At 45.5% G+C, this 23,996-nt stretch overlaps 1 protein-coding gene across 8 annotated transcripts in view; it reads right to left on the minus strand.

Annotated features, from left to right (window-relative positions):
- The window catches only part of DAB1 (DAB adaptor protein 1), a 1,288,157-nt gene that overhangs the window by 283,797 nt on the left and 980,364 nt on the right, over positions 1–23,996 (minus strand). For all 8 annotated transcript variants that reach the window (XM_053575146.1, XM_053575152.1, XM_053575151.1 and 5 more), the window contains one exon: positions 20,982–21,184. In XM_053575146.1, coding sequence (XP_053431121.1) covers positions 20,982–21,051 — 70 coding nt within the window. In that variant the 5' untranslated portion in view covers positions 21,052–21,184. The remainder of the gene's footprint in view (positions 1–20,981; positions 21,185–23,996) is intronic.

The following is a 23,996-nucleotide window of genomic DNA, read 5'->3' on the forward strand; positions in this document are numbered from 1 at the left end:
AGCCAGGTTTCAAACACAGATGATCTGTCAAGGGCCTGTCAGGCAAATGGAGCCCTTGCTGGCTGTTCACAGTGGAATTTAACAAGGGAAACCTTTGCAATGGTGTTGGAAAGTAGGAAAACTCAGGGGAAAGGAAGTGATCTAAGGATCAGCAGGAGCTGGAAGCTGCTACCAGCCCTGGAATTAAACCAACAGAAGGAGGCAGTGCAGGCCCAGGCCCAGGCGATGGGCGGCTGTGGAGTGGCTAGAGCTCCGGTAGTATTGCTTCAGGGAGATGAGAGAGGGGCCATCTGCAGGAGGACACAGCCACCATGAGAGGCCACTGGGAAGACACAGCCATCGTCAGAAGCAACTGGGGACAGAGCAGGAGAAGTGTCCAGAGGCTGCCTTTGCCCCACCTTGCAGTCCCCCACTAGCGTCTCCCTCAAGTACCGTCCCTTCAGGAGAACATGAGGAAGGGGAGCTTTCAAGTCTCGCTCCCTGGGACACACACAGTGCCCTGCCTTGCACAGGTGGACAAAGAATCCAAGTGACCAGTATCCGGGACCTGCCTCACTTCCTCGCCCCAATGTGGAAATATTGATATAATGACACTAATAGAGAATCCAGGAAACCTCTTTGAATCCTGCCTTAGAAGGATTCTAAGGTTCTATGACTACAATCTGGTCATAAAGATGCCATCTGCTCACCCGTGCTCTCAGCAAACCGAACCCACTCTGTGCTCTCCGCAAACCAAACCCACTCTCAGCAAACCAAACCCACTGCCTGTTTCATGAGAGACGCTGGGACCTGGCTGCTCATGGATGGGTGAACGCCAGGCAGGCGGCATGGTGGCAGCGGCACTTTGTCAACCGTGACAAACTCCACACCCAGGGGTATTTCCACTTTCCTTGAATCCCTGGACAGATTTTCTTTAACTTAACAAGGTAAGAGATCCAGATTCACCCCTCCCTCCACCCTTTTCGGAACATCGCCTTCAGACTTTCTCCCCGACATGCTCTTTGCTCCACCCCGGCCACCTTGCCCTTCTCTTTCCAAGGCTATTTTCCAGGGAGCAGGGAGATGAGAAGGATTTCACAGCAGGGGGTGGGTGACTGGCAGGAGGGGAGAGGGACTAGGGTTGCTGCTCTGTAATCCCCTCTCAATCACGTACGGCAAGAAGCAACAATCATTTCTTGGGACTGAGACAAGATCAAAGGATTAAGGGGGTTTTGGCAAAGAAGGCTTGGCATTTGGTCACAAGAATTATAAAAGATCTGCTGAGAAGAACAGCTTGCTAGGTGAAAGTCTGATCACACAGCCTGGGACGCCTTTTCCCGGCATACATTCCTTCAGAGGGAGGACAGAGGGAAGCCCAGGCTGTGTGTCTGCCCACGGGAGCTCTGCTGCGCACCAGGGCCACCAACCAGCCCCCGTCCACCCTATCCCCTTCCTCCTGAATGCGTCTCCGGGAGGTGTGGTTTCTGTCTGAGCCCTCCAAGTATTCTACCAACAGCAAGGACGTCTTCCTCTATTTGCTGAGCCCTGAGCCCACACCGGGTATCCACACACTCTGTGTTCCATGCTCCATCCTTCCTCCTAAGAAGCCCCTAAAGCAGCAAAAGTTAATGAAGAGACTGAGATGTGGGTATTAAGCAAGTTGTTTAAAGTTAGTCCATTAATAACAAAAGTTACTGAGAATAACTAACTCTATGTGACAGACATTGCAGTAAATGCTTTATCCTAAACTCCCAAATTATGAGAGGCATTGGTATCCCTTATCCTAAATGAAAAACCAGAGTCTGACAGAGAGAGTATTCGCTACAGTCAGAAATGAAATTCAACCCCAGGTATCTCTCCTGCTAGAGCTCTGAATGACTACTTGTTACCTGTTCACTCATGCATTAACAAACATGTACTGGGCACTCAGCAGGGGCCGGGCACTAGCACAGGTGTGGCGGCATTGTAATGCACACAGGAGGGTCCTCAGGGAGTGGGAGCCTCGTCCGTGACACGGCAGTGTGCTGCGTGAGTTGCCTCCCACCACTATTCATTGAGTGCCTGGTAGCACCAGGCTCCATGCGTGGCCCTGTCACACCGCTTCTACCTGGGAAGTTTAAGGTTCAAACTCAGGGCTTTTGGAAGTGTCATACCTGAGGTGTCTCCCCGACCATCAGCCATCGCAGGCTGGGTTTGGAGCAGGGGAGGGAATGTGAGGCTGCGGTGAGCTCAGGCTTCCAAAGAACTTCCCCTCCAACATCTTCCCATCAGTCACCCAAAGTAAACTAAAAAGTGGAAAAGCTGAAGCCAAGAGGCCTCCGAAAGCCTTTCCCCAGAAAGGTTAAACCTGACAGCATCCAACAGTGGGGTTACCGGCTCAAAAGAGCGGCCGGAGTGCTGAGTGAACAGGGGCCAACTCAGCTCATTAAGTCCCCGAGTTCTCATCTTTCCCGGGCTAATTGGCATTAACGCACAGGGTGCCGGATGGCTATTAAGTAGGTAGCAACAGCAAGCTCTTTAAGATTCAAAACCTAAAGGATTCTGGGATCAAAGGCACGGAACACTGGTGTACATGAAAAGCGGTGCTGGAGCGCTGCCTCCGTCCTGGCCGATGCTGACTGCACTTTGAAGGGACGAACAACTGGTGTTTGGCAGGATGATGGTTTCATGTTACCACTGGGAAGCGTTTCTCACTGTGCAGTGTGGTTCCCCCTCCCGTGATACTTCTGTAAATATTTCCTGAGCACCTACCTTGTAGCAGCCATTGGGTTACTGGTAGGCATGGTCTCAGGTGGGGGGACAGAGGTGGGGATGTGGAAACGACTGCGTCAGAGGTTGGTGTCCAGAGGCCACATAGCTCAGGAGAGGGCGAAACTGTCTGTGTGTGTCTGGCTGGGTCCAGGAAGACTGCCGGAAGAAGCGAACTCTAGACTGGACGTGTCGGTAGTTAGGCCTGTTCCACTCACTCCTCACCACTGAGCCTACTACCCTCCACCGTCGGTCATCCACAGGGCGACTCTCTTAACTACTGCCACAGCACATGTCCCCAGCTCTTGAACAGGCTGCAGGACTACAGGTGGCCACCATCAGAGCTGGCTGAGCTCACAAACCTTCGGATCTCAAGAATCAGACATGCTGCCTGGGGTTCACAGCAGGGACCAACAGCAAGAAACCAGCATTTCACTGTACACAGGGCGCATCCTGTGCCACAGTGCACACATAGATGGTTTTATCTGCTTCCATTCTTGAGAAAAGGGACCTATCACTCCCATTTTACATGTTAGGAAATGGAGGATTTAAGGATTGGGAAGCTGCCCAAGGTCACCCAGCTTAATAAATAAATGTGACTGATCAACTTGTAATTCTGAATGCAGTGATTCAGTCTCCAGGCTATCTGCTAACTACCTGTCCGCATTGGCTATTGTGACTTTAACAGAGTGTATTTAAATAAGGCCCCTGTGCACATGGGCCACCAGAGAGATGTTCGGGAATTGTGACATGCCCCACCGCGGCCTTCCTGGTGTGGGGATGGCAGGGGTGGCAGGATGGCCACGTGCCTTTTGTTTGTGCCAAGAAGAGCAGGAAAAACACCAGGGCTGCTCCCTTTTTGCCCTGCCCATGCAAGGGCTGCCTTCTGCCCCCCCTCTTTAAGCCCTTTCATCCCATGAAAGGTGAAATGCTCCGCAAATCACTGGCCAGAGAATCTGGGCTCCCAACTTCTACTTGTACCACGTTTTACCCCCAATTTCCCCACTTCTGCTTGCACAGCATGGGCAGCCATGAGGAGAGATGAGGAAGTTAGAAGGGCCGTCTCACTGCACCTTGCGATATTTAGGAATTTTGGATAGCAGTCTGTTGTAACGTAAGGGCCACGAGAACGCATCAGGTCCACATCGGCAGGCAGGAGAAGGGGCTGACCCAGTGCCCTGTCTGCTGCATTCAGACTCCCATCTCCACGTCGGCCCCAGGACCATTTCCTGTAGGTCATTCCCAGCCCGTGATGCAGCAGGCCAAGACACTCAGGCAAGCCCTTCCCAGGAGGCAGGGCACTTCCGCGATGAGTGACTTTGGCTCAGAGACTCCCCAGCATCCTTGCTGAAGTTTTCCGTAAGAAGGAACTATGGCATGATCTATTTTTTTAAAACTATCTTTTACCTTTATTTATAAATATTAGTTGTCTATTTTTTGATACTTTGGGGAAAAAAATAAGAAGTAGTTAACTGATGACTCCATACTGAACCTCAAAGCATTCTATAATAGACATAACTCTCATTTGACAATGTGAATGTTGCTTTCTTTGCATTACTATTATTATCATTGCTTAATACTGCGTTGCAGCAATCATCTGATTTCTTTTCGGAATGTATTTGTCTTCGTGGGTTCTTGGCGAGGTTTTTGTTTCTGGTCCCTGTCTTAAACATTGTTATTGTTGTTCAACGTTAAGCCTTTTTAATTTTGTGAAGGCAAAAAGTGGAAGCCTAACGAACACATGTATAAGTGAAAATAAATTTAAAAAGAAAAAAAGAAGGGACTGAAGTCGAAGAGGCTTCTGCCCAAACTTCCTTCCTTTCCTCCCTCTCCTCGCACCTGCTCAGACCTGCACTGTGGTCTGATGGTTTCCCGAGTTGCAGCCCACTCCCGCCTGCCTATTTCTTCTCATAGGTGTGAAAAAGTCTTCTCACCTCCCCCGTCCTCACCTCCTGTGGGAATCTCACCTGCCCTCGACTGTACCATCCACTGTGGACATCGGAGCCAGGTGAGTGGACACCGGACAGAAAGAACACCTTCAAGCTCCTGTTAAGAGATGGAAAAGTCCGCCCCAGTGCCTGCAGTGGGACCGCCCATTAAAGACAGGCCTTCCATGTGCAAACTTGACACTATTAATCTTCGTCATCGATGTTACTGGGTACCACAGGCATTTTCTCAAATGTACCAACCTCTGCAGCCAGCTTTAGAAGGATTTTAGAGATGATTTCACCCATCGAGATGGATAATCCTTCAGCTCTGAAATGGGAGATCATAATGCTTTGCCAATCTACTCTGATCCCAGAGAAAATGGCCCGATGAAAGGAGATGATGCCAAGGTTTAACGCCACCTCTTCTAACCCAATCTGCTAAAAATTAAAACTCAGCAAGGCATAGTGAAAAGACTTTTCAACCTGTCATTCTTATACAACAGAGATACTAAGCAGGCTCCAAATTCTCTTCCTGAAAATAAAATAGAGGCCAAGGTGGTGGACACTGTTCTAAGTCAGAGGCGGGAGCTTCATCCCTTCTTGGCTTTGGGCCCTGAGCAAGTTGCTACCCACGACTTTCAGCTTCCTCTTTCAGAAATCAAGATGATTACCTTAAATGAGAAGGGACAGAAAACACACACAACAGTATTATTCAGTGCACAGTAAGAACGCAGCGTTATACTACACAGCAGCTATGGCAATCGTAGGGTATTTTTATTGGTTTTTCAGGCCTTTACTGAACGTTTATTTTTTTCTGAATCTAAACCATGGGCTTAAACAGCATTTTAAAAAAGTGACTTATGCAAGTTTCCCCTTTAAGAGGCAAGGGAGGAGAAGGAGGGTGAAGACTAACATGAACGTAAGGTCTAGGATAGGTGTCTGTCTTTCCTTTCTTTCAAGATCTTCACTGCGTTTTTTGTTTGATTGCAAGCAGTTCTAATCCTTCTGATGGATATGTGTGCTGTGCTCTCAAGAAGAGAGAGATGAGAGAGCGGGGAAAGAGAGAGGGAGAGAGAATATAAAACTACTCACAAGCAATGACGGATGCCAAGGACAAAACATTTCCAGTAGACCTGGTCTATAAATTGTCATTTAAATTTGCAATTTAAAAACACTGTGTGACTTTTTGATTTGGCTGACGGTATAGCAGAGACAAATAATGGAATCCTAATAAGCAATGCTTAAATGACATCTCCAGTCTCCCAGACAGAGAGGGTGGCGCAGAATTCTAAGAAGAGAAAATAAATCTACCAAGTATAGGAAAGACGACCAGAACTAAACAGTTGCACTAATCACTTGATGATAGAGATCAGGACAATGTATTTTTTGGCTGTTTAAAATTCAAATCCTTCACAGATGAAGGGTGGGTTATCAGCGAAACCCCCACCAAAGTCACTGTGAAGGGGCAAAAACGAAGCTCTGTTTTTACATTTCCTCCCATTAAAACAGATGAACCAAAAATCAAGACACCAGGACAACATATGAAGAGTTGTCAAGCCAAGGTTAAAAGACTTCAACTGCAAAAAAAGAAAGAAAACACACACAAGAAAATAAAACCCTCCCTCAGAGACACCTATTGGTAAACCTTCATTCCAAGGCTTTACTCCAGGGGCAGACACACCCACAAAAGGGGAGGGTACCCTGAAGTCTCAGGTTCTTCTCACTGTAGGAACCTATGTTAGCATCTGAGCCCAGGGCCACAAAATAACCAAAGAAAACCCTGCATCAGTTGAAAACAGAAATGAACCAGGGGCTCCTCAAAGCAGTTCTGCAAACCACAGCTTCAGCAAGATTTGGCACATGGGAAAATGGACCCGTGAACATGACAACAATCACAGAAGGGCTGGGAGAGGTTTTGTGAGAAAAAGCTAAAGAAAATATATCACGGAGCTTGTTTTAAAATGATGACTGCAGAAAGCGTAAGATACAGGGACAGCTTCGATTGTGAGGTTTTGTGAAAAAGTCATACGGAATTAAAGACGCGGCGGGATCAGACTCGATGGGTGTGTTTGCACGCCTGCGCACACATAGTATGTGCAGGAAAAAGAAAGACTGAAAGAAAATACACCTAAGCGTTCACTGTTCTCCCTCAAGGTCAGGACACAACTTCAGAATCTTCTACACGTGTTCAAGGCGGCCGACTGGCGCTGGCGAATGGCACAAAGTCTATTTGCAATCTATAACTTCGAGGACAGAAGGAGAAACCACTATAATCATTACTCCAAACATCAAAGAAAAACGAATGAAGCATACATTACACATTCTAGGAAAACATTAAAACAAAGAATTATCTCTCGAATATAAGCTATTCCATTAAAAAAAAAAAACCCTTAATAAGCACATACTCCATACCTGGCCCTGTATGAATACAAAACTCTGTAATCAACATACAGCCCTTGACAAAACGAACATGTGGACAATTTGCGACTCCACTCGCACCTCTCCAACACCCAGTATGAGCTGAAGGCTGCAATAGACACCGTCACACACACATTCAGCTGTTTCATTTTCCACTATTTTGAACTCCAGCTTGCAGATTCGTCATGAAAATCTACTATGGTCACCGAATCACACTGCCCAGGTTCAAATCCTAGAGCTGCTAGTTTCTTCAAGCCGTGGGCAAGATAGTAAATCTCTCTGACTCTAGGTCTCCGTATATATAAGGACATGAAAATAACATGAAAGTAAATATGCAAAACATCTGGGGTATTAATCTTCTCCACAGGGAAATGGTTTTACTTCCTACAAACTTCAGTGTCACATACTTTCTACTATTTAATCACAGCCTTAACCTGACCAAAAGCCAGCGGGTACCAGCTAAGCTCGCAGAAACAAGTCTTTCAGAGCCCCACGAAGCAAGAGCTAGAAGGGACCCTCACAATTCACACATTTGCCACCTGCTATCAAGCACTGAGCTGCCTTTCCCAAGTCCAGCCTGATTGTAGGTCTGATGACTATCCATCACTGCTTCAGCATGACACCCAATGTCTTCAGCACATGCTTCGGTATCGCTGTTAATAAGGGATACGGTGATGATCATTCTCCCAATGATAGGGGTCCTGCTCTTTTTGAGGTTCACATAATAAGAACATTTTTCATTGCTGGAGATAATTCCCCTTCCCGTGCACATTTGTCAAAAGCAGTTTCCAACAGTCCCGTACATCATCCTGAAATACATGATAAGATTCAGGTCTGCTATTCATCATCGGCTGGGCTTCCTCCAAGGCCTGGCTTTTCTTGCTGCTGGTTTGACAATTAGAATACAAGTTCTTCCCACAGCAGCCTCGCCAGCCAGGGGAGACTGAAAGACCCAAGTAGGGAGGGGCCCAAATTTAAGGGATGTGAATCTGCAAGGATGACACATAAATCCTTATGAGGCTAAATGGTATCGGCAATGTCCCTTTGCCAGAGGAGCCAGGCTCCTAAGAATTGAGCTTTCACTGAGGTTTTATTTCATGACCACTCTTGGGAAACAGCAGGGTGTAGCGGGATGATCTGGGCTTTGCATCATTTAGATCTGAGTTTAAAATTTGTGTTCTTTCACTTCCGTGGTGGGTGTCCTTAACTTACCTGAGCATATTTCTTCATCTGTGAAACGGGACTATTACCCAACTCATAATTCTCTTGTAAAGATTTTAATAGGCATGGTATTCTTTGCCTGGCATTTAATAGTCACATAATTAAAATCATTTCCTCCTTGGCCCACTGGTAACTCTTTAATTTTCCTCCTCACAGCTTTGAGAGAATAGAATGACACAGTCCCTGCTATCAGGTCTCATCTTAAAATCTAGAAGGAAAGAAAGGAGTGTGAAGTGGAATCCTAACTTATAGACAAAATAAATTAGGAGCTTCATCTGGAGTGAAACTGAGAATCACAGGGGAAAGAAGGCTGAATACCATGGAAGGAGAGCAACCCCAAGGCAGGCCTCCATGGCAGTCCCGTCTAGAGTTGTGCTTCCAGAATCAGGTGGGCCCTGACAGGCAGAGGCGGATGTCTTCCAGGTTGACAAGAGAGTTGAAGCAAACTCATGCAAGCTCAAGGAGGGCCAAGCAGGGCCATGGTTCAGAATGTGCCAGCACACGAGGGCACACACAACATGTGTTGTATTGATTAGTGGGATGGAACTGCAGGGCCGTGCAGAACGCAGGTTCTGGCCTACAGCGTTGACAATGTCTCACCTCTCCAACCTCTCACGTTCCTCATCTTTAAACTTGAGATTTTAAGAGCAGCTGCCTCAAAAGAATTGAGTGAGAAAGTGCGTGTAAAGATTTGAGTATTATGCCTGACATTTTGTGATTGCTGACAGATCTTACATAGCGACCTTATCATCCGAATCCTCATGATTATTATTATTGCTGGTTTGGGACTGCCTACTGGAAGGTGAATTGGGTTGATAATATAATATTCCTTTTTTTTTTTTTTTTTTTTGTAGAGACAGAGTCTCACTTTATGGCCCTCGGTAGAGTGCCGTGGCCTCACACAGCTCACAGCAACCTCCAACTCCTGGGCTTAAGCGATTCTCTTGCCTCAGCCTCCCAAGTAGCTGGGACTACAGGCACCCGCCACAACGCCCGGCTATTTTTTGGTTGCAGTTTGGCCGGGGCCGGGTTTGAACCCGCCACCCTCGGTATATGGGGCCGGCGCCTTACCGACTGAGCCACACTAAGTTGGGGGAATTTGCAAAATTTCCTGGTATGCACATTTAGAGTATTTATTTCCAAATTAAGATCTAGAAATGATGCTTTCCTTTACATGTATTACTACCTAGTAGGGCCTCTGTACCCACCAGGTTTGGTTCCAGGATCCCCACAGACAGTCAGATCTGAGGACGCCCAAGTCCCTTCCATAAAACATCCAGTATTTGCATATATCCTGCACACATCCGACGATACACTTCAATCATCTCTAGATTATTCATGATTCCTAATGCAATGTAAATGCTGCATGAGCGCTGTTAGACTGTATTTTTTTTTTCATTGCCCTGGGTTTTGTTTTTGTTTTTTTTTTTGTCAAACATTTTCAGTCCAAGGTTGACTGAATGGATGAATGCAGAACTCCGATACAGAGGGCTAACTATATATTTGAAAGAAGCAAAAGCAGGGTCTCAGATGTTTGTATGCTCAAGTTCATAGCCAATGCCGAGAGGCAGACGCAGCCCACGTGTCTGCTGATGGGCGAGTGGTAAGCAACGTGGAGGGAAGGATGTACCCTCTGCTCTCCAGAGCATCTGCCGTCGGTTGGATCTGCAGATGTAAAAGCCACAGATACAAAGGGCCGACTGTACATTCTGACTCATACACAGTCAAAGTCCTTCAAGTTCATGTTTGCTTTACCTTTTTGTATCTGGCATGCCTGGCATCCTCCTTAGAAGGGAAATATGCCCTTGTCAATCACCTGGAGCCTTGTCAATAGCGCCTCCTGCAGGCCACAGACGAGGGAAGGATAGGGCTAAGGCTTGCCTTTGTAATCCCCTTTCTAGCTACACAACTTATTCTGCCAACATTCCTTTCTCTCGCTGAGCCCATCTCAACTACTATCCCAACTACTATTGGAATCTGCAGGAAGATTCTGCAGATTCTGTCTTTTAGCACAGGCGTGACTTGGTAAGAGGACATATCATTCCATAGGGAGCGGTTTAGTCCAATGTCAAATGTGGACAGGCTCCAGGGTCAGAGAATCCATGAATATGTGCAAATGGGACCTTCTGCTTACATGCTGTGTGACCTCGGGCAACCTTTTCACTTCTCTGAGCCTGGGTTGCCTCTTACGTACAATGGGAATACTTGACTAATGGCTGTTTTCAAGTTTGAGTGAAAAAGCATGGACACGTGAGCATAAGAGTAACAGACATTAGTCCCCTTTACCTGCAACCCCCCCTTCTCCTATCCCTTTGATCCACGTGTGTTGTCTTGTGCAAACTCAGTCTTACAACACGTGTGCCCTGAGCACCCAAGAAGGGGAGCTACCATAGCAAGGGGCTGCTGAAATCCCAGCACACCTTGGAACATAATCTGCTCACCAAATTCATAGGGACAATAAATCCACATGCTCTGGGTCATTTGGAGACTGCCGGTAAAGACAAAGGCTCTCCAACTCTGAGAAGGACCATGAACTTGACCTGACTCTCAGTGATATCAAGGACCTTGAGTGCTAACGGGAAGGGCTTTGTTCTTCCAAACATCAAAATTCAGGCCCAGCCACTGCCAGAGACAGCACACTGAGCTTAATGAAGCGGTGGGATGAACTAATATGGCAAATCTTATAGCTCTTACTACCAATATGGCCCACATCACGCTAAATTACAGCACCAGACATGATTGGACACACATCACAAAAGGAGAAGTAGCTCTCTGAATTGTAGAAATTCTGAATGCCACATAATAAGATTCTCAAGAGCCAGCTCTGAGGAGAGATGGGTTTTTCTTTTTCACTTTTTCTCTCCTTGTGCAAATTATTCTCCCTGACGCTTTATGAGAATCAATTCCACAAATGTTTACTGAATACCTACCAGGTGCCAAGTACGATGCTGGGAACTCAAAGCCCATGGAAGACACATAGAAATAAGTGAAAAATCACAGATAGACTGTGGTAAGTGTGTGATGATTTGAGAAAGTACAGGGTACAAAAGACCCCCTCAGGAATCCAGGGAGTCAGGTGAGGTTTTCTGGGCCATAAAGCCATTCCGTCCCTGAGTCATCAACAAGATGACTGTGCACACCTATGTCTTTTGATGATGTCTCAGTGCAGAAGAGAAGTGGCTCACACAGATCGCCCAGCCCAGTGCCGGACAAAGAGGAGTAAAATGATCATTAGCATCCTCGATTAAGATGGAGACCCCACCACTGGGGGTCATGGGGGCAAGCTGCAGTGGGCTGCTAAGCTGTGTCTGAATAAAATAATAGCTAACTTGAAAGTAACAGATACATGGGGTTAGCTTTGAAAAGAAGAAAGAAAAATATATCCCTGGGAAAAGAAAAAGCATGTGCAAAAATCCAAATAGAAAGCAACCATGTGGTCGGGGTCAGGAAGCTGAAATTAACTCAGCTGAGCCACTGAGTGGAACAGGATTAGGAGAAGTGGAGAGAGATGTGTCTGGGAAGGTAGAAAGGAAGGGGTCAGGCCAGACAGGGCCTCTCTGAGGCCAAGGTCAGCAGGGTGGACTTTATCCCGAGGGCAAGGACACTGCTGATCAAATGCCCACGTCAGTGAACAAGAACAGCAGGGAGACGGGTACCATTGGAGACCTCATGCGTGGACAATCCAGATGAGGGCAGCCTGGAACTCCTCAGGAGGGGGCAGTGAAGAGAGAACTAATGCACAGGTTAGAAAGGTATGCAGAAGGTCACATGGATGGACAATCAGCAAGGAGTTAGCTAAAAACGTTAGGAAGCCCAAACAGCCAGCTTCTGAGTGAGGAAGGATGGCCAGGGGTAGCAAGAGGCCAGACCTGGAGAGATGACCAGGGGGAGAGCATTCAAGTCACAGGGGTATGCGCTGGGACCGGGAGCTTAGCAGCTCAGGGTAGGAGGAAGCCAAGTGACAGAAGAAGAAACAGAGCTACGTTTCAAAGGGCCATGGAGTATGAGACTGGGAGCACTCAACAGGTTCCAGGACAAAGAGAAGTATGAAGACAGATTTGGAGAAAGCCTGACCCAGCACAGGAACCCGTTAAATGAGGACCTGACCTAAGTCACCAATTAGACCTGAAACGAGTCTGTCGTCACCAGACTGCGTGAGGTGTCCTGCAATAAATTTGCAGCCCTGTGACCACAGAGAACACAGAAGTCTCTTTCCAGCGTGGCACACTGTATGATTCAATGGTCTTCCCATAAAGAGCTGAACTTACTGCCTCTCCCCACCCCCCCACCCCCCGCAACGATTCCCTTCCTGCAACCTCTTCAGCCTGAGAGCTTTACTGACCAACTGCAGGAAGATTTACGTTTTCTTATCATTAAATCCTTGGGTTTTGAATTTCGAAAGCCAGCAAATCACAAAGAGAACAATCACCTCACCGGGATCAAAAACCCTCCCGAGATAGAAGGGCACCATGAATGTACAGGATGTGGCTCATCAGTTCCGATGGCCATACCCCAAAGAGCAGGACCCCTGCAATTCCTTCACTTGCGTCCACACTCCAGCCTCAAGCCACAGGCAAAGCCACAGAATGCATTCAGGAAAGAAAACACAGGCGTCAGTGGTGGGTACGTCGGTCACAAACATTGGTCTTTCTGAACATCATCTTCTTACTCAGTTGGGTGATGTAAGAACTGGGCTCATTAGGGGCAATTTATCTGACCCAGTTAGCAAGCAGAAAGCGTAAAAGACGGCCTCTAATAAACGCTCGTAGCCTGACAACACCATCCCTTTTGCTTTGTGTTTCCTGTTCGCGTTCTCATTTTTGGAACAGCATCCATTTAAAGACGAATGTTGCCTTTTTCTCAGTAACTACCCTGTAAACCTCTGGAGACAAGGGCCCGTCTCCCAGAGAGACATCTTAGCTCACTGAAAGTGCTGCCTCTAGTAGCTGTGGGAGTTGGGGGCCACGGAGGGCTGGAAAGTTTCTTTATCTTGATTCTATGTCTTGAGTTCTACTCTAGACATTTGATATGTGTGAAGTTGTGTAGTCCTCACAGCAACACTCTCAGATCGGTTACTCCGAGCATCCCTGTTTTCACAGATGAGGAGGATGAGGCTTAAAAGATGAAGGAGCCAGCCCAAGATAAACAAGTAGATGCTAAGCCCTGCCTCAAAGGTGCTAAGCCCTGCCTCAAACTTAAGTTTATCTAACTCTAAAGCACAGGCTTTTTTCAGGAGACTCCCTTACAAGAAAGAAGGAGCAAATCACAGGTTCATGATGTTAATCTAAGAATGTGACTTGTTTGAAATCTGTCGAGCTGAGGAAGCTTCAGCCAGGCAGTCATTCCTGGGCTGCAATCCTGGCTCTGGTCAACATTAGTAAGTCATGTGGCTCTTTCTTCCTGCCCCCGCCCCCTTTTTTTTGAGAGAGAGTCTTACTGTTGCCCTGGGTAGAGTGCCGAGCCATCATAGCTCACAGCAACCTCAAACTTCTGGTTCGAGTGATCCTCCTGCTTCAGCCTCTGACTCAGACCAACTAGAGTCAGAGCTGGGACTAAAGGTGCCAGTTACAACACCCTGCTAGTTTTTTCTTTTTAGTAAAGACAGGATCTCATTCTTGCTCAGGCTGGTCTCGAACACCTGAGCTTAAGTAACACACCCGTCCTGGCCTCTCAGAGTGCTAGGATTTCAGGCATGAGTCACTGCTCCTGGCCATCATTTTGCTCTTGAGACATCGACTGTGAGAAGCAGGTTGGGGCCTGCCCCCAATTAACTAATCCCTCGTATCTTTCCATATGCATCAACTCCCAGAGAACATTCACATTTCGATGTATAAAACTTTCAGGATATTATGTTACTTGTGTCTATTAAGATAAAAAATTCACTTGCTTTTGGTCAGGAAAGCATTAAAACGAGTTTTAAAAAGAACTTCCCTTGTCATGATAAATAGGCAATATTTTAATTAGTAAAAATAAACTTGGAATAAAAGTGAAAGTTTTATTCATTCATTTTATGAATGGCAATAGATTGGAGATGAATAAAGGCAGGAAAATAGAGAAACCAGCTATTTTTTCAGGGGAGAATGAGACGGATGAAAACCTGAAGGGTCTGCCCTCCGCTAGACATTCCTCGGCTTAAGACCAACTAGAGTCAGGAGCTCCTTCCAAGGTGCTTCTCTCTTCCCCAGGGCCTGAGCACAGGCTGGTGTCAGTTTGTGGGCATTAATTGATTGACTATGCCTCTCTTATGTTTCCAATTTGGCTGATCAAGTTATTATTGCTACATCCGTTTGGTGACGAAGGAAACCGAAGCTCAAAAAGCGAAGGGAGAGCTTGAGGCATGAACTCAAATACCCAGTGTCTCCACTGCCCCCATGCTGCCTACGGGGCAGGACCACAGCAGCAGACAGACGGAACAATCAATAATACTGCTAAAAAGATCACTTGAAAAAAATCAACCTCTCAGCCTCCGAAGGATCCAATGAGATAATCAACACGACAGCACTTTAAAAGCTGTTAAGTGGTAAACCAACCTTAGTAGAGGTCATTTTCTGGGACTAACCCATCAGCTGAACGCTCATTCCTTAACCTACATTGAACAGAATTTTCTAAGAAATCTCTGAACATTAGCACAGCTGCTGGGGTACAGAGCCAGGGTTCAGACTTGGTTTGATGGGACTCTATAGCAGAAGCATCTGCACCAGACCACCAGCTTCTCCTGGATCTCATCACAGCCTTAATTCTGGAAGCCAGAATCCTCCTGGTAGGAAATGATACGGTAGCTTTTTGTTACTGTTGCCGTTAACTCATGAGCCTTGGTTATGGCACGAGAATAAATATAAGTAACTTAAACTATTTCCAGGTATTTCTAGAAAATAAAGTGATCATGCGGGCGCCGCCTGTGGCTCAAGGAGTAGGGCACCAGCCCCATATACCAGAGGTGGAGAGTTCAAAACCCAGCCCCTCCCCTCCCAAAAATAAATAAAGTGATAATGCTGAATTGTGATCTCAGAAAGAACGGAATAGGAATGCTGACTACGTCATGCCATGTTGCAGCCCCAAGCTGTAATATCTCCCTTGTCCTAATGGCAATTGGAAGTATTGTTAACACACACACACACACATGCACACACACACACACACGCACACACACACACATGCACACGCGCATACCTTTAAAGATAAGCAAAACCAGGCTCAAAGAGGCTAAGTAATCTTTCTCTGATTACACAGCAGATAAAAAAGAGGAGTAAGAATTAAAAACCAGGGCTGCCGGGCACCCAAGTCAGTACTGTTTCCAGACTAAGCCGCCAGATGGTGCTGACTAAAAACCCCAGGCACCGCCCCTAGAAATATCTGTGTCTGTTCATCCTGGGAGCTGTTCCTCGACCACAGTCTTTCACTGGGTGCCCAAATACCAGGATTACAATTAACAAGTCTTGTGTCAACTGAGTCTCCTTCTTTGATGGCAGGTAACAAAGCTGAAAATATACATTCCCTTCCTCTGGCCCTGCATCAAATTCCACTCCCGGAACAGGTGCTGTCTGACAAGCTCTATGTGCAGCGACACAATCCAATAAAAATAAAATGAAGCAAACAAGTTTATTTTTCACTATCTCCATCCCTTATTTGAATTGTGAATACGCTAGTCACATTTCATACATGGCCTCCCTAAGAAACTCATTCTGTGGTACATATGCCCCTTTGTGACTTGTATTTGAAACCATCCCGCTTGCTTTCCAGGGGCTGAGTTAAACAAGGTGATACACTTGTGAGAAACTCTGCAGGGGCCTCTGAACTTTCTTCAGGGCTCTTTCTTACAATAGATGACCCATGTTGTCAGGTATTCTTTCTTTTTTTTTTTTATTCTCAAGACAGTCTTGCTTTGTCATCCTTGATAGAGTGCTGTGGCATCATAGTTCACAGCAACCTCAAACTCTTGGGCTCAAGTGATCCTCTTGCCTCAGCCTCTGGAGCAGCTGGGACTATGGGCACCTGCTACAATGCCTGCTATTTTTAGAGACCAGGCTGGTCTTGCTCTGACTCAGGCTGGTCTTGAACCTGTGAGCTCAGGCAATCCACCTGCCTTAGCCTCCCAGAGTGCTAGGATTACAGGCGTGAGCCACTGCGCCTGGCCCCTTGTCAGGTATTTTTACTCAGGAAATAAAATAATAACTTTTTTTCCAGAACACGGTTTTAATATTACTCAGGGTTTTCTCTCCACCAAAATAATTATGTAAGCATATTACTTTAACTAACGCCAGACACACAGATTGTCCAAAGGAAGAAAGTTATACACCAATCTTGCTGATAAATGCAGACCAAAAACTACTCCTATACCTAACAAAACAAAACCAGAATGGTACAGAAAACACTATATCATGACCAAGTAAGGTTTACTCCAGATATGACAATATTAGAAAACATAATCAGTTAAATTCACAGTGTTATTAAGAGGAAAAATATGTATAATCACTGAAATAAACACACAAAAAATCACATGGTAATATTAAACACACGAACTCAAGATTAAAAAATACTTTCTAGAAAACAATACATCAAGGGGAGAATTAATAAAGTATCTTCAATAAAAACTTAAATGTCACATTTCAGTGTAATTTAGAAGCATTTCCATTAATTCGGGAACAAGATAGGAATGCCTACTATCACTAAATATTATACTGACAGGCCCAACCAATGCAGTAAGAAACGAAAAAGACACAAGGATTTAAGGATTTAAGAAGATAGAAACCTACTTGCAGGTTTTTCGTTGTCTCTATAGAAAAATCTAAGCAGAGCTGGAGAAAGTATTAGTAAAAGAGCTTCAAAGTATTATTTTATTTACGATTCGAATCAATATATAAATTTTTGTTTCTTTGAATGTTTTATTCATTTTATCCAATTAACAACATTTATTTAATATAATACTCACTATTTCATTCAGGGGTGTCCAACCTTTTGGTTTCTCTGTATCACACTGGAAGAACAAGAGTTGTCTTGGGCCACATATTAAATACACAAACAGTAACAAAGCTAATGACAAAAAAAAAAGTCCGTGCACAATTTTCATGGTATCTGTACCACATGTAAGCAAAACAGTCTTCACATAATCCAAATGTGGCCTGTGGGCTTCGGTTCAGACACCCACAGACAGAAGAACATGAATTAAGGCTGTTAGCAGCACGATCTCTTTCTTTCCTTATAGTTTAAGTATGTGCTTTCATCACGCGCTGGTCCAGACAACTATCCTGAGAGTAACGATTGTTTATCACTGTCGCAAAATTAGAAATAATTGCAAAATAGTGCTCAGAGACCAATCAGCTGTATATGCATACTTTCTAAGAACCCCTTTGGTATAAAATGGGATAGGAGAAAAGACTGTAGTCATGATAATGCTAATGATCATGAAGCTGAGGAGGAGGAGGAGGAAGAGGATACGGGCTGAATGTCTGTGTCCCACCAAAATTCACACGTTGAAACCCTGGTGTGATGATATTGGAGATGGGCCCTTGGGGCCTCATCAAGAAAGTCGCTCTCTTTTCCTACCCCATGAGGATCCAGTGAGAAGGCCACCAGCTACCAGTCAGCAACTGAGTCTTCACCTTGCTTCTCCTGGATGTTAGACCCACACTTCGCTAAGCCAGCCGGCACCGGGATCTGACCCTTCCAGGTCCAGATCTCTGAGAAATGCATTGCTATGGTTTAAGCCACCCAGTCGACGGCACTGTGCAATGGAGGCTCAAGCTGATTCAGACAAGATGGGTGAAGGGAGGAGACTCAAGAAGAGACGAAGGGGAGGGAGATGGAGAAAAATGGCGAGAGAGGAAGGGGAAGTGAAGGGGAGGAGAGGAGGAGAGAGGGGAAGGATGGGGAGAGGAAGACGGCTAACCTTTCTCAGGCATTTCATAAGGATTTCATTTGCCTTGTTTCAATTAATCCTCACGGTAAACCTGTCAAGTGTATAACAGAAAATGAAGCAGAGAAAGGTCAAATAACTTTCTAAGGTCACACAGTGAGAAGCTGGCAGAGCCAGAATTTGAATCCAGCTCTGCCTGCCCAGACTCCACGGTATCAGCCACCAATTCACTGGAGGGCATTTCTCACCTATGGATTACGCGGACCACAAAACTGCTTAGGGTATGAAGATGAGGACGGGTATCTAACCGGCCGCCCACGGGCCGCATGCTGATTCTCGAAGAACTTTTTTCCTTTTTTACTTATCCGTGTGGTGTTGCACATCATGAAAAGTATGCTCAGACTTTTGCTTTTGCCAACCAGCTTTCCTGAGTGCTTATGTGTTTAATGTGTGGCCCAGGAAAACTCGTGTTCTCTCCGTGTGCAGCAGAAGAGAAAAAAGCTTGGACAGCCCCATAAGGGTTACCTTCGCACTCCCTTCCCAAATCTCCAACTAAGCAACGTCCTGAAAACCTGAGTCTTCTCTGCAAAATGCTTCTTGCTTTGCAAGAAATGCTTGCAAAAAAATGAAAAAAATAAGCACTGAGATACCATTTTTAATACCTTAAGCATTCAAGGGTGCAAGTTTAGTGGAGAGGTTAAATTGGAAGCAGGAATGTAACTTGTCAGTTTTCACTGCAAAAGCATGTGAATTGTAGTACGTACAGGGCTCCACAATCTCTTTTTTCCCACGGAGCAGTTCTCCCGAGACTGTTCTCTCATCCCCTTGATTCCTTCTCTTATTCTTGGGCCATAATGCATAAAGAGACAGGGTTTACATTAATTTCTAGGGAACAAAACAGACTGCCTCCAAATTATTTGTGTTTCAAATAAATATCAAAAGCAAAATCTATACTCTTTCCTGAGGTTTTGGCCATCCGGAAGCTGAATATGTGTTACATTTTAGTCCCTTGCTTCATATAGAGTGTCAGACAAATGCCATCATGAAACACTACGGGGCAGACACAGCCATGTGGCAAGCAAATCACTGCCTCTATGAAGTGGCCAAGGGCTTCCTGATTTGCAGGCCTACATGGACAGATTTCAAGACCTGAAAGAGAGCTCTGTTAATGTCCTTCCATGCATCAGAGAAAACAAGGACCAGGAAGCTGAAATCACAGGACACACACACACACACACACACACACACACAGAGCAAGAATAATATGCTGCTTATATCTAGTGAGAATAGAGACACACACTTACCAAAAGGCAAGGTCATAAGCTACAGGACCAAACTCTTCCAAACACATGAATAATCGCAGAGTAACTTTATCATCACACTCTGTATGCCAGTCTTCATTGCCAGAGAACTCTGGGCCCCTTCAGTTTCTCAGTGCATGTTTATTCATTCTTAATTTTAACACACAAAACAAGAAGTATTCTGCAGAGAGGATTTTGGTTTTCAGGGACCTGGCTTAGCGGGGGATTTGGGAAGGATGTGGGAAAGGGATCCTTTCAGAACCACCTCATCGTTGCGTCTGTCCTAAGAAGTTCTAAGAACACTAATATGAAGCTAGCAGACGAACAACTACACACCCACACAAGAGAAAAACACAATTAAACTCATGTTGGAGGGAGGGAATAGGGGAGGGGAGGGGCCCTCACCTAACAGGCACAACGTAGGGGTTTATGGCACACCTCCCATGAGGGCTCAGCTACAAATGCAAACAATGTAAGCCAATTGTTTGTGCCCTCATATTCATCTGAAATTAAAAGAAAAAAAGAAATTCTGAGATCAGTTCTGTCTCAGTTTCTAAGTGTTGGGAATTCAGAGTGAACAAGATGTCTAGCTCTGAAGGACTTACAGAGTGCTAAGAAAACAAACTAGGTCACACAGTGACCTCATTTTTACCCCAATTTGGGAATAAGGAAAGTCTCCACTAAACTCAAACCTGGTGAATAAGCAGGAGTCAGACTAGGAAAGAGTGAAGAACAACAAAACCATTTCAGGACAGATTAAGAAAGAGTCCAGTGGTCCTCAAAGTGTGGTCTCCAGAATGGCAAAGTCTTGGTTCCCACCCCAGACGTAATGAATGAGATGCTCTGGGGATGGAGCTCAGCAGACTGTGCTTTGACAAGCCCTTCAGGTGAGCACGGGCTGCTGGAGTTTGGAGAATCACTGGTTATAGGCAAAGATGAGTGGCAACGAGGTGGGACGGCTGGAGAATAAACTCTGGGCAGGTGACATTAGGCAGAGATGTTGCTGGGGGGATGGGTAGAAGGCATGTGCAGAGGGTTTTGTATATTATGAAAAGAATTTTGGGTTTTACCTAGAAAATAATGAAGAGCCATTGAAGTATTAGGAGTATACATAACTATTAAAAAATACCAGGGGCACCCCAAAAATGTAGACACATTTTAAGAGATCTTATTGGAAGTAAAATCAATCATTCCCAAGAAGTGTATACATTGTAAGAAAAATGGATACATGCAGCACGTCTAGTGACACTTGACCTAACAGTGCCTTCAATTCAACAGGTAACAGCTCCCAAAATGTGTACACATTTTGGGGGGACCCTCTGCATACGCAATCATCAAGGTAGTTGTTTATATCCTTCCAGAGATCTGCAAAACATATTCCTGTACACAGAAGTAGCCATTAAGAACAGAAGCGGTCGGGCGGCGCCTGTGGCTCAAAGGAGTAGGGTGCCGGCCCCATATACAAGAGGTGGCGGGTTCAAACCCAGCCACGGCCAAACGCTGAAAAAAAGAAGGGAGGGGGTTCAGGCTTACCCTTCTTTCTGGAGTCTTTCTTGGTGCTGGTTTTCACAGCTACTTGAAGTTCTGTCTCAGTTGACATCATACTTAATCCTCAGTCCACTTCACACAGATCCCGGGCTGCGGCCAGGCTCATTGAGGACTCCTCTCCGAGAGAAAGGCTCCTCCCTTCACAAAGGACACGCCAGGCTGTGCACTTCATTCACTCGTCCTGAGCGCTGTAAGTCAAGGCAAGAAGACATTTTACCAGGAGGACATTCACACGTGCATGTTTATAGCAGCTCAGTTCACACTCGCAAAGATGTGGAAGCAGCCCAAGTGCCCACCAACACAAGAATGGATTAATACACTGTGGCATGGGTGTGCCATGGAATACTGTTCGGCCACTGAAAAAAGACAGAGGCTGCACCTTTTGTATTAACCTGGATGGACCTGAAGAACGTTCTCCTAAATAAAGTGCCTCAAAAACAGAAAAGCAAGCATCCCAGGTACTCAGTCGTGATCGGAAACTAGTAGATGAACAACTACAGGCCCAAATGGGGGAAAAACACAATGAAATTCAAGAAGAGGGGAGAGGTGGGCTGGGTAACTTCTCCCAGATTGGATATGATGTAGGGTACATGGTGAAACTTCCTGAGGGAAGGACTCAACTATGACTCCGACTTTGGACTTGACAAATGCAAATAATGAAAGTTAATCCTCTGTACCTTCATATTAACCTGAAATTTAAAACAAAAAAGAATATTTACAGGGCAATGCCTGTGGCTCAAAGGAGTAGGGCACCAGCCCCATATGCCGGAGGTGGCGGGTTCAAACCCAGCCCCGGCCAAAAACTGCAAAAAAAAAAAAAATAATAATAATAATAATATTTACAGTAATCACCCTTCTGAAATAGAACAGACATTACCAAAAAAAATGAACTGGCAAACATAAAAACAAGAAAATCTTGGTCCTTGTTTATAAGCCATTCATGGGAGTCCATGAAGCCAATAACAAGGTTTATTCACTCAAAGGAATGAGAGAGGCTTAGAGAAGCAAAATTGTTTCTCAAATTAGGTAACTCCAAACACATCTTTTAAAGTCTGGATTTTTGAGAGGGGCAAAGCCCAACCCTTTTTTTGTTTTCTACATTTATTTCCGAGCACTAGATGTTACCCAGAAAACATAGCAAAGACACATCCTGAACAGCCCTACAGAGACATTTCCAACAAGAGGGCACCCATTGGGTGGCCTGTGGCTCAAGGAGTAGGGCGTAGGCCCCATATACTGGAGGTGGCGGGTTCAAAACCGCCGCGGCCAAAAACTGCAGAAAAAAGAGGGCACCCATCCATCAGCCAAGCTTGATCGGAACCTGGGCAGTTAAAGCAGATCATAGGGACGTAACCTGTGGTCTGTTCCTCTCTGGCAGGCAACAGAGGGGACAGAGTTGACATATGATTAGGCTCCAAGGGTAAGGTGACAAATAGGGCTGAGAAGCTCCAATTTTTATGTCAGCTTTTCCTCCAGCCATAAGAGCAGACAAGCATTTTAATGAAGGAGGAGAAAGGAAGAAACAGTCAGATACACGTTTCATTCATTCATTCTCTAATAAATATGCATCATGTGGTACCAGGGACTGTGAAATTCAGACACTGTGCTAGGGAGAGAAGGATGATAATCATGATAATAGAATCACTTCAATTACAGCTACTATTTACTATGCATTTACTAGATGCTATACCCTCAGCTACTGCTTCACACACGTTATCTCTCCGGATCTCATTTAAATTGAATTAACCTACACCATTCCCTTTGTTAGTTCCACAGTCCCTCCCAGTGTCTATCTGATACTTACATCGGAGCATTCCATTAAAAGTAAACATGTCACCAGTTATCCACATTTAGAGAATATTAAGAAAAACCTATTAGAAATGGATCTTTAAATTAGGCACTCGATTCATAGCTCAGCCCCCAGATCTACAACTGTTTAATTTAAAGGGACTGACCTCAAATGCCAATTTCAGCTCAGAAAGAATAATAACTCAAATCTTTTAATCATGATAATCTAGTTAATGGTAAGTTAGAAAGTCTAACATAAAAGCTACACAAAATTATAGTAAGGTTTAAATAGAGGGAAATTCCCACCTTATCCAAAAGATATCTGGTTTTTTGTTTTTTTATATATAAGCTATTTGTTTCTGTTTTTTTTTTTTTTTTTTTTGTCTCACTTTGTGGTGCTTGGTAGAGTGCCGTGGCATCACACAGCTCACAGCAACCTCCAACTCCTGGGCTTAAGCGATTCTCTTGCCTCAGCCTCCCGAGTAGCTGGGACTACAGGCGCCTGCCACAATACTCGGCTATTTTTTGTTGCAGTTTGGCCAGGGCCGAGTTCGAACCCACCACCCTCGGTATATGGGGCTGGCGCCCTATCCACTGAGCCACAGGCGCTGCCCTATTTTTTATTAATATTTATTTATTTATTTGAGACAGAGTCTCACTACGTTACCCTTGGTAGAGTGCTGTGGCATCACACAGCTCACAGCAACCTCCAACTCCTGGGCTTAGGTGATTCTCTTGCCTCAGCCTCCCGAGCAGCTGGGACTACAGGCGCCCACCACAACGTCCGACTATTTTTTTTTGGTTGCAGTTCAGCCGGGTCTGGGTTTGAACGCACCATCCTTGGTATATGGGGCCGGCGCCTTACCGACTGAGCCACACGCGCCACCCAAGACACTGGCCCCAAATGAAAGCACTTGATGTAGAGGATGGGAGGCTGTAAGTAAGGAAAATACAAAGTGACCTTTCTAGAACCGGGCCTACCAAACCACCTGCCACCCTGTCCCCTTTGTCTGAACCAGGCCACCAGCCCCATACCCTTCCCAATCCCTCCTCCCAAATGCAACATTCCATGGGAGATGATAGACACACAAAACCGGGTCATATATGGACACAATCTTTTTTTTGAGGCGAGACTCACTCTGTCACCCTGGATGCACTGCCGTGGCATCACTATAGCTCACAGCTACCTCAAACTCCTGAGTTTTGGGTTCC

The sequence above is a fragment of the Nycticebus coucang genome, chromosome 22 (assembly GCF_027406575.1).
Source record: "Nycticebus coucang isolate mNycCou1 chromosome 22, mNycCou1.pri, whole genome shotgun sequence".
Classification (NCBI taxonomy): domain Eukaryota; kingdom Metazoa; phylum Chordata; class Mammalia; order Primates; family Lorisidae; genus Nycticebus; species Nycticebus coucang.